Here is a 13780-nt window from a genome sequence, read left to right on the forward strand (position 1 = left end):
AAAGCAACTCAGGAAAGCAACACAAATAAGAATACTTCCTTGCCGATTCCGGGCTTAATGCACAAGATTGCCAGTAGGTTACCATGTTGTCTCGTGTGGGCTGAGGGATCTGGACCACAAGATGTTCACCCCACAGAGCTAAGAAGAGTCACCAACCCTCTGCTCGTCTGCCTCAAACCAGGAGGGATGGTCCCACCAGGACCTCACAAACCCCTGGAAGGAATCCAGAAAACTGCAGAAGATCTGCTCTTTTCTCCTTTTTTTTTTTTTTTTTAAGACTGCAGGTTTTGCACCACTTACCATCTGCTGGAGACAGATAAATACTGAGGGACTGCAGGTGGCCACAGTAGGTTATAAAGCAATGCAGTCTCACCATGGAGCGATACAGAGGCATTATGACATTTACCGTTTTATTCACCATTCCCTTTCTAATAATTCCTAACATTCTGTTTGCTTTTTTGACAGCCGCAGCACACTGAGCCGATGATTTCAATGTGTTATCCACTATGACGCCTAGATCTTTTTCCTGGGTGGTAGCTCCTAATATGGAACCTAACATTGTGTAACTATAGCATGGGTTATTTTTCCCTATATGCAACACCTTGCACTTATCCACATTAAATTTCATCTGCCATTTGGATGCCCAATTTTCCAGTCTCACAAGGTCTTCCTGCAATTTATCACAATCTGCTTGTGATTTAACTACTCTGAACAATTTTGTATCATCTGCATATTTGATTATCTCACTCGTCGTATTTCTTTCCAGATCGTTTATAAATATATTGAAAAGTAAGGGTCCCAATACAGATCCCTGAGGCACTCCACTGTCCACTCCCTTCCACTGAGAAAATTGACCATTTAATCCTACTCTCTGTTTCCTGTCTTTTAGCCAGTTTGTAATCCACAAAAGGACATCGCCACCTATCCCATGACTTTTTACTTTTCCTAGAAGCCTCTCATGAGGAACTTTGTCAAACGCCTTCTGAAAATCCAAGTATACTATATCTACCGGTTCACCTTTATCCACATGTTTATTAACTCCTTCAAAAAAGTGAAGCAGATTTGTGAGGCAAGACTTGCCCTGGGTAAAGCCATGCTGACTTTGTTCCATTAAACCATGTCTTTCTATATGTTCTGTGATTTTGATGTTTAGAACACTTTCCACTATTTTTCCTGGCACTGAAGTCAGGCTAACCGGTCTGTAGTTTCCCGGATCACGCCTGGGGCCCTTTTTAAATATTGGGGTTACATTAGCCACTCTCCAGTCTCAGGTACAATGGATGATTTTAATTTTAGGTTACAAATTTTTACTAATAGGTCTGAAATTTCATTTTTTAGTTCCTTCAGAACTCTGGGGTGTATACCATCCGGTCCAGGTGATTTACTACTCTTCAATTTGTCAATCAGGCCTTCCACATCTTCTAGGTTCACCGTGATTTGGTTCAGTCCATCTGAATCATTACCCATGAAAACCTTCTCCATTACGGGTACCTCCCCAACATCCTCTTCAGTAAACACCGAAGCAAAGAAATCATTTAATCTTTCCGCGATAGCCTTATCTTCTCTAAGTGCCCCTTTAACCCCTCGATCATCTAACGGTCCAACTGACTCCTTCACAGGCTTTTTGCTTCGGATATATTTTAAAAAGTTTTTACTGTGAGTTTTTGCCTCTACGGCCAACTTCTTTTCAAATTCTCTCTTAGCCTGTCTTATCAATGTCTTACATTTAACTTGCCAACGTTTAAACTTTATCCTATTTTCTTCTGTTGGCTTCTTCCAATTTTTGAATGAAGATCTTTTGGCTAAAATAGCTTCTTTCACCTCCCCTTTTAACCATGCCGGTAATCGTTTTGCCTTCTTTCCACCTTTCTTAATGTGTGGAATACATCTGGACTGTGCTTCTAGAATGGTATTTTTTAACAATGACCACGCCTCTTGCACACTTTTTACCTTTGTAGCTGCTCCTTTCAGTTTTTTTCTAACTATTTTTCTCATTTTATCAAAGTTTCCCTTTTGAAGGTTTAGCACGAGAGCCGTGGATTTGTTTCCTGTCCCCCTTCCAGTCATTAATTCAAATTTGATCATATTATGATCACTATTGCCAAGCGGCCCCACCACCGTTACTTCTCTCAGCAAATCCTGTGCTCCACTGAGAATTAGATCTAAAATTGCTCCCTCTCTCGTCGGTTCCTGAACCAATTGCTCCATAAAGCTATCATTTATTCCATCCAGGAACGTTATCTCTCTAGCGTGTCCCAATGATACATTTACCCAGTCAATATTGGGGTAATTGAAGTCTAAATGAAGAAGGAGCGAACCCTTGCACATAAGCAAGTATCACGCAACACTGGTGCAAGATCAAAATTTAATCACCACAATTTCTATGGTGGTTATTAGCAATTCCAATAATGGGAAGACTCAATTTTTATAGTGGCAACTCCATGCGTTCAACAAAACAGAATTCGAACAGGTCCCCCGACACGGTCCCGTGTTTCGCTGGGCTGCTTCGGGAGGGACCAGGGGTATATTTTAATCTAAGACATAAAACAAATATCAATGAGTATAAACAATGGTGAAGAAAGGCTACACAGTACCGACCTTTACGAATGTACATACCTTTATGAAAATACCCGGAGCGCGCAAGCTCACACAGGTGTAGGGCATTTAAACACAGAAAAGGCGCGAACGTGACAGCTCTCGCGAGAGCTGTCAACTTACAGCTGGTCTCGGCGGATCATCTGACAATTTAGGAATACATGGTCCTTGTGGTCGTTGCACTATGTGCAGCCACACAGCCAATATGTCAGAATTCACACATCCACTTACGGGGCGGGTGTTCAAACTTCGCTCTTCCTTGGACTGTCTCACTAAAGGGGTGATATATATTGTGAAGTGCCCATGCCCGTTGCTCTACGTGGGGAAAACCACACGCATGTTAAAAACTCGAATAATTGAACATTGTTCTAACATTCGTTTACACAGACTTGATGAACCCCTGGTGTCCCACTGGCTTGAATGCGAACATACCATCTCTGATCTCTCCTTCCTGGTGATCGAGGTTGTGCGCCGCCCTCCCCGGGGAGGCAACTACCCCGAGATCCTAGGCAGGAGGGAGCAGAGATGGATTTTTATTCTAGACACGGTAGCCCCCTCTGGCCTCAATAAAGAAATTGAGTGGAACCTGTTTTATTAGATGGGTGTTCACTGTGCGGATCCGCCGAGACCAGCTGTAAGTTGACAGCTCTCGCGAGAGCTGTCACGTTCGCGCCTTTTCTGTGTTTAAATGCCCTACACCTGTGTGAGCTTGCGCGCTCCGGGTATTTTCATAAAGGTATGTACATTTGTAAAGGTCGGTACTGTGTAGCCTTTCTTCACCATTGTTTATACTCATTGATATTTGTTTTATGTCTTAGATTAAAATATACCCCTGGTCCCTCCCGAAGCAGCCCAGCGAAACACGGGACCGTGTCGGGGGACCTGTTCGAATTCTGTTTTGTTGAACGCATGGAGTTGCCACTATAAAAATTGAGTCTTCCCATTATTGGAATTGCTAATAACCACCATAGAAATTGTGGTGATTAAATTTTGATCTTGCACCAGTGTTGCGTGGTAATTGAAGTCTCCCATTATTACTGCACTACCAATTTGGTTAGCTTCCCTAATTTCTCTTAGCATTTCACTGTCCGTCTCACCATCTTGACCAGGTGGACGGTAGTATACCCCTAGCACTATAGTCTTCCCCGACACAAGGGATTTCTACCCATAAAGATTTGATTGTGCAATTAGTCTCATGCAGGATGTTTATCCTGTTGGACTCTATGCCATCCCGGACATAAAGCACCACACCTCCTCCCGAGTGCTCCTCTCTGTCATTGCGATATAATTTGTACCCCGGTATAGCACTGTCCCATTGGTTGTCCTCCTTCCACCATGTCTCTGAGATGCAGGAGGTACAACAGATCCACATTCCCCGGAACATCACCAGGGATAGCTTCCCTGTGGCGCTTGACTGCAATGGCTGAGAAATGGGAGCCCTGAGCACGCAAACCCTTCTTAGTAGGTTGCTTCACCTCTGCTGTGTGCCTCTGCAGAAAAACCTGTAGACCCTGGAAAAATTCAACTCAGGAAAAGGAGGAGGGATCCAAACTGGGGCCCATAGGCCCAAACTGGACACTTTCCAACCCTTCTGGTAGAGATTTCTCTGTCATTGGGGACAAGGGGGGGTGGACCCATCCACTGTGTCGCCTTCTGCCCCCCCCTCCACTTACGAGGGGATGGCCTAACATCAGCAAAATCCAAAGTGGCCAAATCACCTTGAGCATCTAAGCAGCGCTGACAAATGTGAAGAGAAAGTGATAGCTGGATTGGCCTTACATGGCAGGCACTTACGGATAACCAGGCCTTACATGGCAGGCCTTACGGATAGCCAGGCCTTACATGGCAGGCCTTACAGATAGCCAGGCACTTACGGATAGCCAGGCCTTACATGGCAGGCCTTACGGATAGCCAGGCACTTACGGATAGCCAGGCCTTACATGGCAGGCCTTACGGATAGCCAGGCCTTACATGGCAGGCCTTACGGATAGCCAGGCCTTACATGGCAGGCCTTACGGATAGCCAGGCCTTACAGATAGCCAGGCCTTACATGGCAGGCCTTACAGATAGCCAGGCCTTACATGGCAGGCCTTACGGATAGCCAGGCCTTACAGATAGCCAGGCCTTACAGATAGCCAGGCCTTACATGGCAGGCCTTACAGATAGCCAGGCCTTACGGATAGCCAGGCCTTACAGATTGGCAGGCCTTACGGATAGCCAGGCCTTACAGATAGCCAGGCCTTACAGATAGCCAGGCCTTACATGGCAGGCCTTACTGATAGCCAGGCCTTACAGATAGCCAGGCCTTACATGGCAGGCCTTACTGATAGCCAGGCCTTACAGATAGCCAGGCACTTACGGATAGCCAGGCCTTACATGGCAGGCCTTACGGATAGCCAGGCACTTACGGATAGCCAGGCACTTACAGATAGCCAGGCCTTACATGGCAGGCCTTACGGATAGCCAGGCACTTACGGATAGCCAGGCCCTTACGGATAGCCAGGCCTTACGGTTAGCCAGGCCTTACGGTTAGCCAGGCCTTACGGTTAGCCAGGCACTTACGGATAGCCAGGCACTTACGGATAGCCAGGCCTTACAGATAGCCAGGCCTTACAGATAGCCAGGCACTTACGGATAGCCAGGCCTTACAGATAGCCAGGCACTTACGGATAGCCAGGCCTTACGGATAGCCAGGCACTTACGGATAGCCAGGCACTTACGGATAGCCAGGCCTTACAGATAGCCAGGCACTTACGGATAGCCAGGCCTTATGGATAGCCAAGCACTTACGGATAGCCAGGCCTTACGGATAGCCAGGCACTTACGGATAGCCAGGCACTTACGGATAGCCAGGCCTTACAGATAGCCAGGCACTTACGGATAGCCAGGCCTTATGGATAGCCAAGCACTTACGGATAGCCAGGCCTTACGGATAGCCAGGCACTTACGGATAGCCAGGCCTTACATGGCAGGCCTTACGGATAGCCAGGCCTTACGGATTGCCAGGCACTTACGGATAGCCAGGCCTTACGGATAGCCAGGCACTTACGGATAGCCAGGCACTTACGGATAGCCAGGCACTTACATGGCAGGCCTTACGGATAGCCAGGCACTTACGGATAGCCAGGCCCTTACGGATAGCCAGGCCCTTACGGATAGCCAGGCACTTACATGGCAGGCCTTATGGATAGCCAGGCCTTACGGATAGCCAGGCACTTACGGATAGCCAGGCCTTACATGGCAGGCCTTACGGATAGCCAGGCCTTACGGATTGCCAGGCACTTACGGATAGCCAGGCCCTTACGGATAGCCAGGCCCTTACGGATAGCCAGGCACTTACATGGCAGGCCTTATGGATAGCCAGGCCTTACGGATAGCCAGGCACTTACGGATAGCCAGGCACTTACGGATAGCCAGGCCTTACGGTTTGCCAGGCCTTACGGTTTGCCAGGCCTTACGGTTTGCCAGGCACTTACGGATAGCCAGGCCTTACGGTTAGCCAGGCACTACGGTTAGCCAGGCACTTACGGATAGCCAGGCACTTACGGATAGCCAGGCCCTTACGGATAGCCAGGCACTTACATGGCAGGCCTTACGGATAGCCAGGCACTTACGGATAGCCAGGCACTTACGGATAGCCAGGCCTTACGGATAGCCAGGCCCTTACGGATAGCCAGGCACTTACGGTTAGCCAGGCCCTTAGACCGTTCTGTGCCCAGTGCCATAGTCTTTGTACAATGGGCTCTAGGTAGTCTGCTGAGCACCCACCACCAGTGTCCGGGAGTACACGCACAAAAGTAGGCCACAGTCACACGCCTACAAATACCCTCATGTGTAAATACTTGCCCAAAACTAGGCTGTGGCCATACACGTACAAATTACCTCCGTGTGCAAATACACACACCAGAAAGCATGCATCGCTGGGCAGCATACACCTGTGCGTGCGGGAAAATCACCGATGTGGCCTACCATGCAGCTGACAGGACCGAGCCGGAGGAACAGGGCCTAGCCAAAGGCTGTTCAGTCCACCGAGCCCAAGCCGCCACCTCTCCACACTAACTCCCCAGAAAGGAGAGAGGGAAAGGGGGAAAGGATGCAGAGCCACCAACGCCAAGGGAAGAAGACCCGGTAAGGTAAAAAAAGAGAGGGTGCCTGAAACTTCCTGACTCTTTATTAAAACTGAGCCCAGCCCTCTCTGGCCGAGAGCACCGGGCACTCGCTTATCTGCAAACCACTCTCTGCCCCACCAGGCTCTGTTCTCTGTGCTTCCACGTGGCCGATCTCTGCCAGCTATCACCAGCATCACTTTTTGCCACGGTACCAATCCACAGACTGAGCACTCAGAAATGAAGTGAAACCTTCGGGCTGCAGCTTGCCTCTCAGCCTGCTCCATCTCGGTAGCTCGCTCCTGACTCGAGGATTGCTTCACGCTCTCTGTCTTGTGCCGTCGGCGAGTGCGGCAGTCCTCCGTCCTCTCAAAAACAATATCATCTGTTGTTTTAGGGGAACTTAACTCGGAACCATCAGGTTTACTCTGAAAATAAGGAAAGAAAACTGAGGGCAAGGCATGAAGACAAACAGCACATGGGGTGGGAAAGGACGACAAGAAGAGAGAAACATTTCAACAGGGAAGATGAAATGAGAACATCTCCTGCTACTCCAGACCTGAGACCCCCTCTCATGTACAACACAGCTCTGCCAGTGCTCCTCACTCCTGCCCTCCCGGCTGTACCTCCTGCTATTCCACTACTGAGATCCTCCCCACCACACACACAGCTCTGCCAGTGCTCCTCACTCCTGCCCTCCCGGCTGTACCTCCTGCTATTCCACTACTGAGATCCTCCCCACCACACACACAGCTCTGCCAGTGCACCTCACTCCTGCCCTCCCAGCTGTACCTCCTGCTATTCCACTACTGAGATCCTCCCCACCACACACACAGCTCTGCCAGTGCACCTCACTCCTGCCCTCCCAGCTGAACCTCCTGCTATTCCACTACTGAGATCCTCCCCACCACACACACAGCTCTGCCAGTGCTCCTCACTCCTGCCCTCCCACCTGTACCTCCTGCTATTCCAGTACTGAGATCCTCCCCACCACACACACAGCTCTTCCAGTGCTCCTCACTCCTGCCCTCCCACCTGTACCTCCTGCTATTCCAGTACTGAGATCCTCCCCACCACACACACAGCTCTGCCAGTGCTCCTCACTCCTGCCCTCCCACCTGTACCTCCTGCTATTCCACTACTGAGATCCTCCCCACCACACACACAGCTCTGCCAGTGCTCCTCACTCCTGCCCTCCCAGCTGTACCTCCTGCTATTCCAGTACTGAGATCCTCCCCACCACACACACAGCTCTGCCAGTGCTCCTCACTCCTGCCCTCCCGGCTGTACCTCCTGCTATTCCAGTACTGAGATCCTCCCCACCACACACACAGCTCTGCCAGTGCACCTCACTCCTGCCCTCCCAGCTGTACCTCCTGCTATTCCAGTACTGAGATCCTCCCCACCACACACACAGCTCTGCCAGTGCACCTCACTCCTGCCCTCCCACCTGTACCTCCTGCTATTCCAGTACTGAGATCCTCCCCACCACACACACAGCTCTGCCAGTGCTCCTCACTCCTGCCCTCCCACCTGTACCTCCTGCTATTCCAGTACTGAGATCCTCCCCACCACACACACAGCTCTTCCAGTGCACCTCACTCCTGCCCTCCCGGCTGTACCTCCTGCTATTCCACTACTGAGATCCTCCCCACCACACACACAGCTCTGCCAGTGCTCCTCACTCCTGCCCTCCCACCTGTACCTCCTGCTATTCCAGTACTGAGATCCTCCCCACCACACACACAGCTCTGCCAGTGCTCCTCACTCCTGCCCTCCCACCTGTACCTCCTGCTATTCCACTACTGAGATCCTCCCCACCACACACACAGCTCTGCCAGTGCTCCTCACTCCTGCCCTCCCGGCTGTACCTCCTGCTATTCCAGTACTGAGATCCTCCCCACCACACACACAGCTCTGCCAGTGCACCTCACTCCTGCCCTCCCGGCTGTACCTCCTGCTATTCCACTACTGAGATCCTCCCCACCACACACACAGCTCTGCCAGTGCTCCTCACTCCTGCCCTCCCGGCTGTACCTCCTGCTATTCCAGTACTGAGATCCTCCCCACCACACACACAGCTCTGCCAGTGCTCCTCACTCCTGCCCTCCCGGCTGTACCTCCTGCTATTCCACTACTGAGATCCTCCCCACCACACACACAGCTCTGCCAGTGCTCCTCACTCCTGCCCTCCCGGCTGTACCTCCTGCTATTCCAGTACTGAGATCCTCCCCACCACACACACAGCTCTGCCAGTGCACCTCACTCCTGCCCTCCCGCCTGTACCTCCTGCTATTCCACTACTGAGATCCTCCCCACCACACACACAGCTCTGCCAGTGCTCCTCACTCCTGCCCTCCCGGCTGTACCTCCTGCTATTCCAGTACTGAGATCCTCCCCACCACACACACAGCTCTGCCAGTGCACCTCACTCTTGCCCTGTTTACCCCGCACCTCCCATTTCACTACTGAACCTCGTTCCCAAAACACAGCTCTTCAATGCCCTTTATTCTTGCCCAGAAGCTCCCACAATTTTAGTAGAAAACCTTTCCTCTCGAAACCTCCACAGCTCTACCAACCTCCCTCATCCCTGCCCCGTTGCATCACCTTCCATTCCAGTACTGAGACTCCTAGAGCAGACATTTCTTCTCTTTTCTTTATTTATTCTCATTTCTTAATTACCTCAATGCCAAACATGTGGAGCGATCATACTAACCAAACAATAATAAACGAAATCATATTTCTCATCCAAATCCTTATTTATGAATCCAAGGTCACAACATAAATAACAACCAACGCTCACACAAATCCCCCACCCATTCAAAACCCCCAGAACAATAATTCTAACTTGTACCCTAAAATCTAATCACTTTCTGCCTAATACAGGATTCCCTCATCAAAAGCAAGCAACACAAGGAGCCGCCTGTAACGTTTAATCCCACAGCTCTGTATCCCTCGGCCACGTCTGGGAGGACACTCCAGGAGCAGAGAGCACATGGGGCCACCTAATTCCCTACGCCAGGGCCTGATGAACCCCCCTTGCCATTCTGAGGCAGCTCTGAAAACTGAGAGGCCTAGTGGCAGCTTCCACACACTGCTACCTGCATCTAGAGGGACTCTGAAAATGACTCCCCTGTTCCCACGTCAGTGCAGAGGCCTTACCAGCATGTCCCAGAAACTTCGCCGAGCCATCTTGCTGCTTGGTGTGACGGGCTCAGTGTTCCCGGGAGAGCAGGTCGGGACACTTGTGAAGTGGAGAGGCGATGGATGCTCTCTACTGGAACTTCCAAAGTTAAGGACCAATCCCTTAAAATCTGACATTGTCCGTCTGAGGCGCCCTGCAAAAAACAATGGTGGCACAAAATCATATTTCCTTAGCAGGCTGCAGAATCCAGCATCAAACAGTTAACACATCAGTACTCCCTGCACTGAGCCACGTGGTAACAGGTACCACACCACTGCACCCTGTACTGAGCCACGTGGTAACAAGTACCACACCACTGCACCCTGTGCTGAGCCACGTGGTAACAGATACTGCACCAGTGCACCCTGTACTGAGCCACGTGGTAACAGATACTGCACCAGTGCTCCCTGTGCTGAGCCATGTGGTAACAAGTACTACACCACTGCACCCTGTACTGAGCCACGTGGTAACAGATACTGCACCAGTGCTCCCTGTGCTGAGCCACGTGGTAACAAGTACCACACCACTGCACCCTGTACTGAGCCACGTGGTAACAGATACTGCACCAGTGCTCCCTGTGCTGAGCCACGTGGTAACAAGTACCACACCACTGCACCCTGTACTGAGCCACGTGGTAACAGATACTGCACCAGTGCTCCCTGTGCTGAGCCACATGGTAACAAGTACCACACCACTGCACCCTGTACTGAGCCACGTGGTAACAGATACTGCACCAGTGCTCCCTGTGCTGAGCCACATGGTAACAAGTACTACACCAATGCACCCTGTACTGAGCCACGTGGTAACAGATACTGCACCAGTGCTCCCTGTGCTGAGCCACATGGTAACAAGTACTACACCACTGCACCCTGTACTGAGCCACGTGGTAACAGATACTGCACCAGTGCTCCCTGTGCTGAGCCACGTGGTAACAAGTACCACACCACTGCACACTGTATTGAGCCACGTGGTAACAGATACTGCACCAGTGCTCCCTGTGCTGAGCCACATGGTAACAAGTACCACACCACTGCACCCTGTACTGAGCCACGTGGTAACAGATACTTCACCAGTGCTCCCTGTGCTGAGCCACATGGTAACAAGTACCACACCAATGCACCCTGTACTGAGCCACGTGGTAACAGATACTGCACCAGTGCTCCCTGTGCTGAGCCACATGGTAACAAGTACTACACCACTGCACCCTGTACTGAGCCACGTGGTAACAGATACTGCACCAGTGCTCCCTGTGCTGAGCCACATGGTAACAAGTACTACACCACTGCACCCTGTACTGAGCCACGTGGTAACAGATACTGCACCAGTGCTCCCTGTGCTGAGCCACATGGTAACAAGTACTACACCACTGCACCCTGTAGTGAGCCACGTGATAACAGATACTGCACCAGTGCTTCCTGTGCTGAGCCACATGGTAACAAGTACTACACCACTGCACCCTGTACTGAGCCACGTGGTAACAATTTCTGTACCAGTACTCCCTGTACTGAGCCACGTGGTAACAGGTACTGCACCAGTGCTCCCTGTGCTGAGCCACATGGTAACAATTTCTGTACCAGTACTCCCTGTGCTGAGCCACATGGTAACAATTTCTGTACCAGTACTCCCTGTACTGAGCCACGTGGTAACAGATACTGCACCAGTGCTCCCTGTGCTGAGCCACGTGGTAACAATTTCTGTACCAGTACTCCTTGCACTGATCCACTTGGTAACAATTACCGCATCTGTACTCCCTGTACTGGAAAGAAATACCACACCAGTATACCCTGCACTGGGCCACATGGTAACAGGGACCGCACCAGTGCACCCTGTACTGAGCCACGTGGTAACAGATACTGCACCAGTGCTCCCTGTGCTGAGCTACGTGGTAAAAGATACCGCACCAGTGCTCCCTGCTTGTGGTAACAGATACCGCACCAGTGCTCCCTGCTTGTGGTAACAGGGACCGCACCAGTGCACCCTGCCCTGAGCCACTTGGTAACAGATACTGCACCAGTGCTCCCTGCCCTGAGCCACGTGGTAACAATTTCTGCACCAGTGCTCCCTGCTTGTGGTAACAGATACCGCACCAGTGCTCCCTGCTTGTGGTAACAGGTACCGCACCAGTGCTCCCTGTGCTGAGCCACGTGGTAACAGGTACCGCACCAGTACTCCCTGCACTGGGCTATGTGGAAATGAATTTATCACAATCCCTTGACTCAGTGGGGGATGTGTTTTTTCATGATGACTGAATCTTGCACTTCCTCCCACTCAGCTCTTTCCTACGGAGGCGGGAGAGATTTTACACAAGTTACAGGTTATCTTACCATTACTTCTATTGTCCATCTCACTTCCATTGAGCACACAGGATGAATCCAAACAGAGAGGGGCCTGGAGCACTCTGACCTCCATGACGACATCGCAGAGAGCGTGACGCAGTGCACTGCGCAGTCTGTCCGACAACTGCAGGGGGCTCACATTGCCTTTCTCCCAGATATCAAACTGTACCAGGACACTGGAAGCTTTGGGAGGAGATGAGAGCAATCAGTGAGGTCCCTGAGAGAGCAGCATGAGGTGGGGACACTGGGGGCAAAGCAGGACAGCCAGAGTGGAGAAGGGAGCAGAAGCAAAACCTGGAGGAGGAGGCTTCTTGATTGCAGATATTTTATCATTGGGGGGGGGGGCAAAATATCATACAGGTGGCCCCTCCCCCACAAAATATCACAGCAGTTTTTCAGCAATTACACATCACTGCAGGAAAAAACCTGCAGTATAAAATATTGCACGAAATATTCATATGGTCTGAGAAAGCATGTGCACCCCCCTCCCCCTCCATCAGGGATTTCAAGTTAAGGTGTGGAGGGTCTGGGGTGGAGAGGGGGTTTCCAAGCTAGACCACCAGGGATTTCTTTAATGGGAGGGGGCACCATTAGACCCAAACTAGAGGTCAGGGGAGACTCAAGGGGGCGTTTCAACCCCGAAGGAGAGGTTTGGGTAGGGGCATCGCCCCGCAAGCTTTCTGGCAATCTTTGAGCAATTGTTTTATATGGGGGCAGCAGGGGATGGGGGTGGGGTCTCCCATGAGCCCCAGAGAGGATTTTATCACTTTGGGGTCATTTTGGGCCCTGGAGCATTGGGACGTTTATTCACATGCATTATTTTATTTGCATAAGATTACTTATACATTAGCTGCTTTGCATGCAAATTGCATACAAAGCAGCTCCTAGTAATGGGGCGAGTTTTGTCTTACAATAACATATAATATTGCAAATATTGCATGATATCAGCACCACAATATCGGTATCACAAGATAAATGTTGCTTTTCACACATTATACCCAAATCTCAGCTTAGCAAATGACCCCCCAAGTTTGTACACGAGGTGATGGGGGGTGAAGTAACTTGCTGCTTTTTTTTTTTCCCAACAACCAGAATCCCCTGACTAGCTACCCACTAACCAGAGACCACCAGAGACTGTGGGTGGAGACAGAGAAAGACTGAGGGGCTGTGGGTGGTGCCTTACTATATGTAGGGAGCCCGTCGAGTTTTGCTCTGTCTCCATCTGCTGGTGCGGAGTCACAACCCAGGTGTCTGGACTGATCCTGCTACGTACAGGGAAGGTGCCCAACGTCACAAGGACTGTGAGTGAGATTTGAATCCTGGCTTCCCTGCTGCTATAATTACTAGGATGGAGGTCAGCAGAGAGGGAGTCAGAGGTAGGAGACAGGGGGAGGGAGGGGTAAGAGCAAAGACTGTAAGAGAAGTGTGCGGCAGGGGAGGGGCCATGAGATGAGTCACCCTGGGCAAGGGGAGAGATGTGAGGAGGGATCAGGAGGAGCAAAGTGTGAGTCAGGCGGCTGGAGATGGGTGAGAGGAAGGGGTGAAGGCAGAGGCAGGAG

General features: G+C 50.8%; 1 protein-coding gene across 4 annotated transcripts in view; it reads right to left on the reverse strand.

Annotated features, from left to right (window-relative positions):
- The window catches only part of SZT2 (SZT2 subunit of KICSTOR complex), a 446100-nt gene that overhangs the window by 136265 nt on the left and 296055 nt on the right, over window positions 1-13780 (reverse strand). For all 4 annotated transcript variants that reach the window (XM_029618788.1, XM_029618789.1, XM_029618790.1 and 1 more), the window contains exons 51-53: window positions 12210-12404; window positions 9864-10039; window positions 6972-7129 (exon numbers count right to left, since the gene is read on the reverse strand). In XM_029618788.1, the coding sequence (XP_029474648.1) occupies window positions 6972-7129; window positions 9864-10039; window positions 12210-12404 (529 nt within the window). The remainder of the gene's footprint in view (window positions 1-6971; window positions 7130-9863; window positions 10040-12209; window positions 12405-13780) is intronic.

This window comes from Rhinatrema bivittatum, chromosome 10, assembly GCF_901001135.1.
Source record: "Rhinatrema bivittatum chromosome 10, aRhiBiv1.1, whole genome shotgun sequence".
NCBI lineage: Eukaryota > Metazoa > Chordata > Amphibia > Gymnophiona > Rhinatrematidae > Rhinatrema > Rhinatrema bivittatum.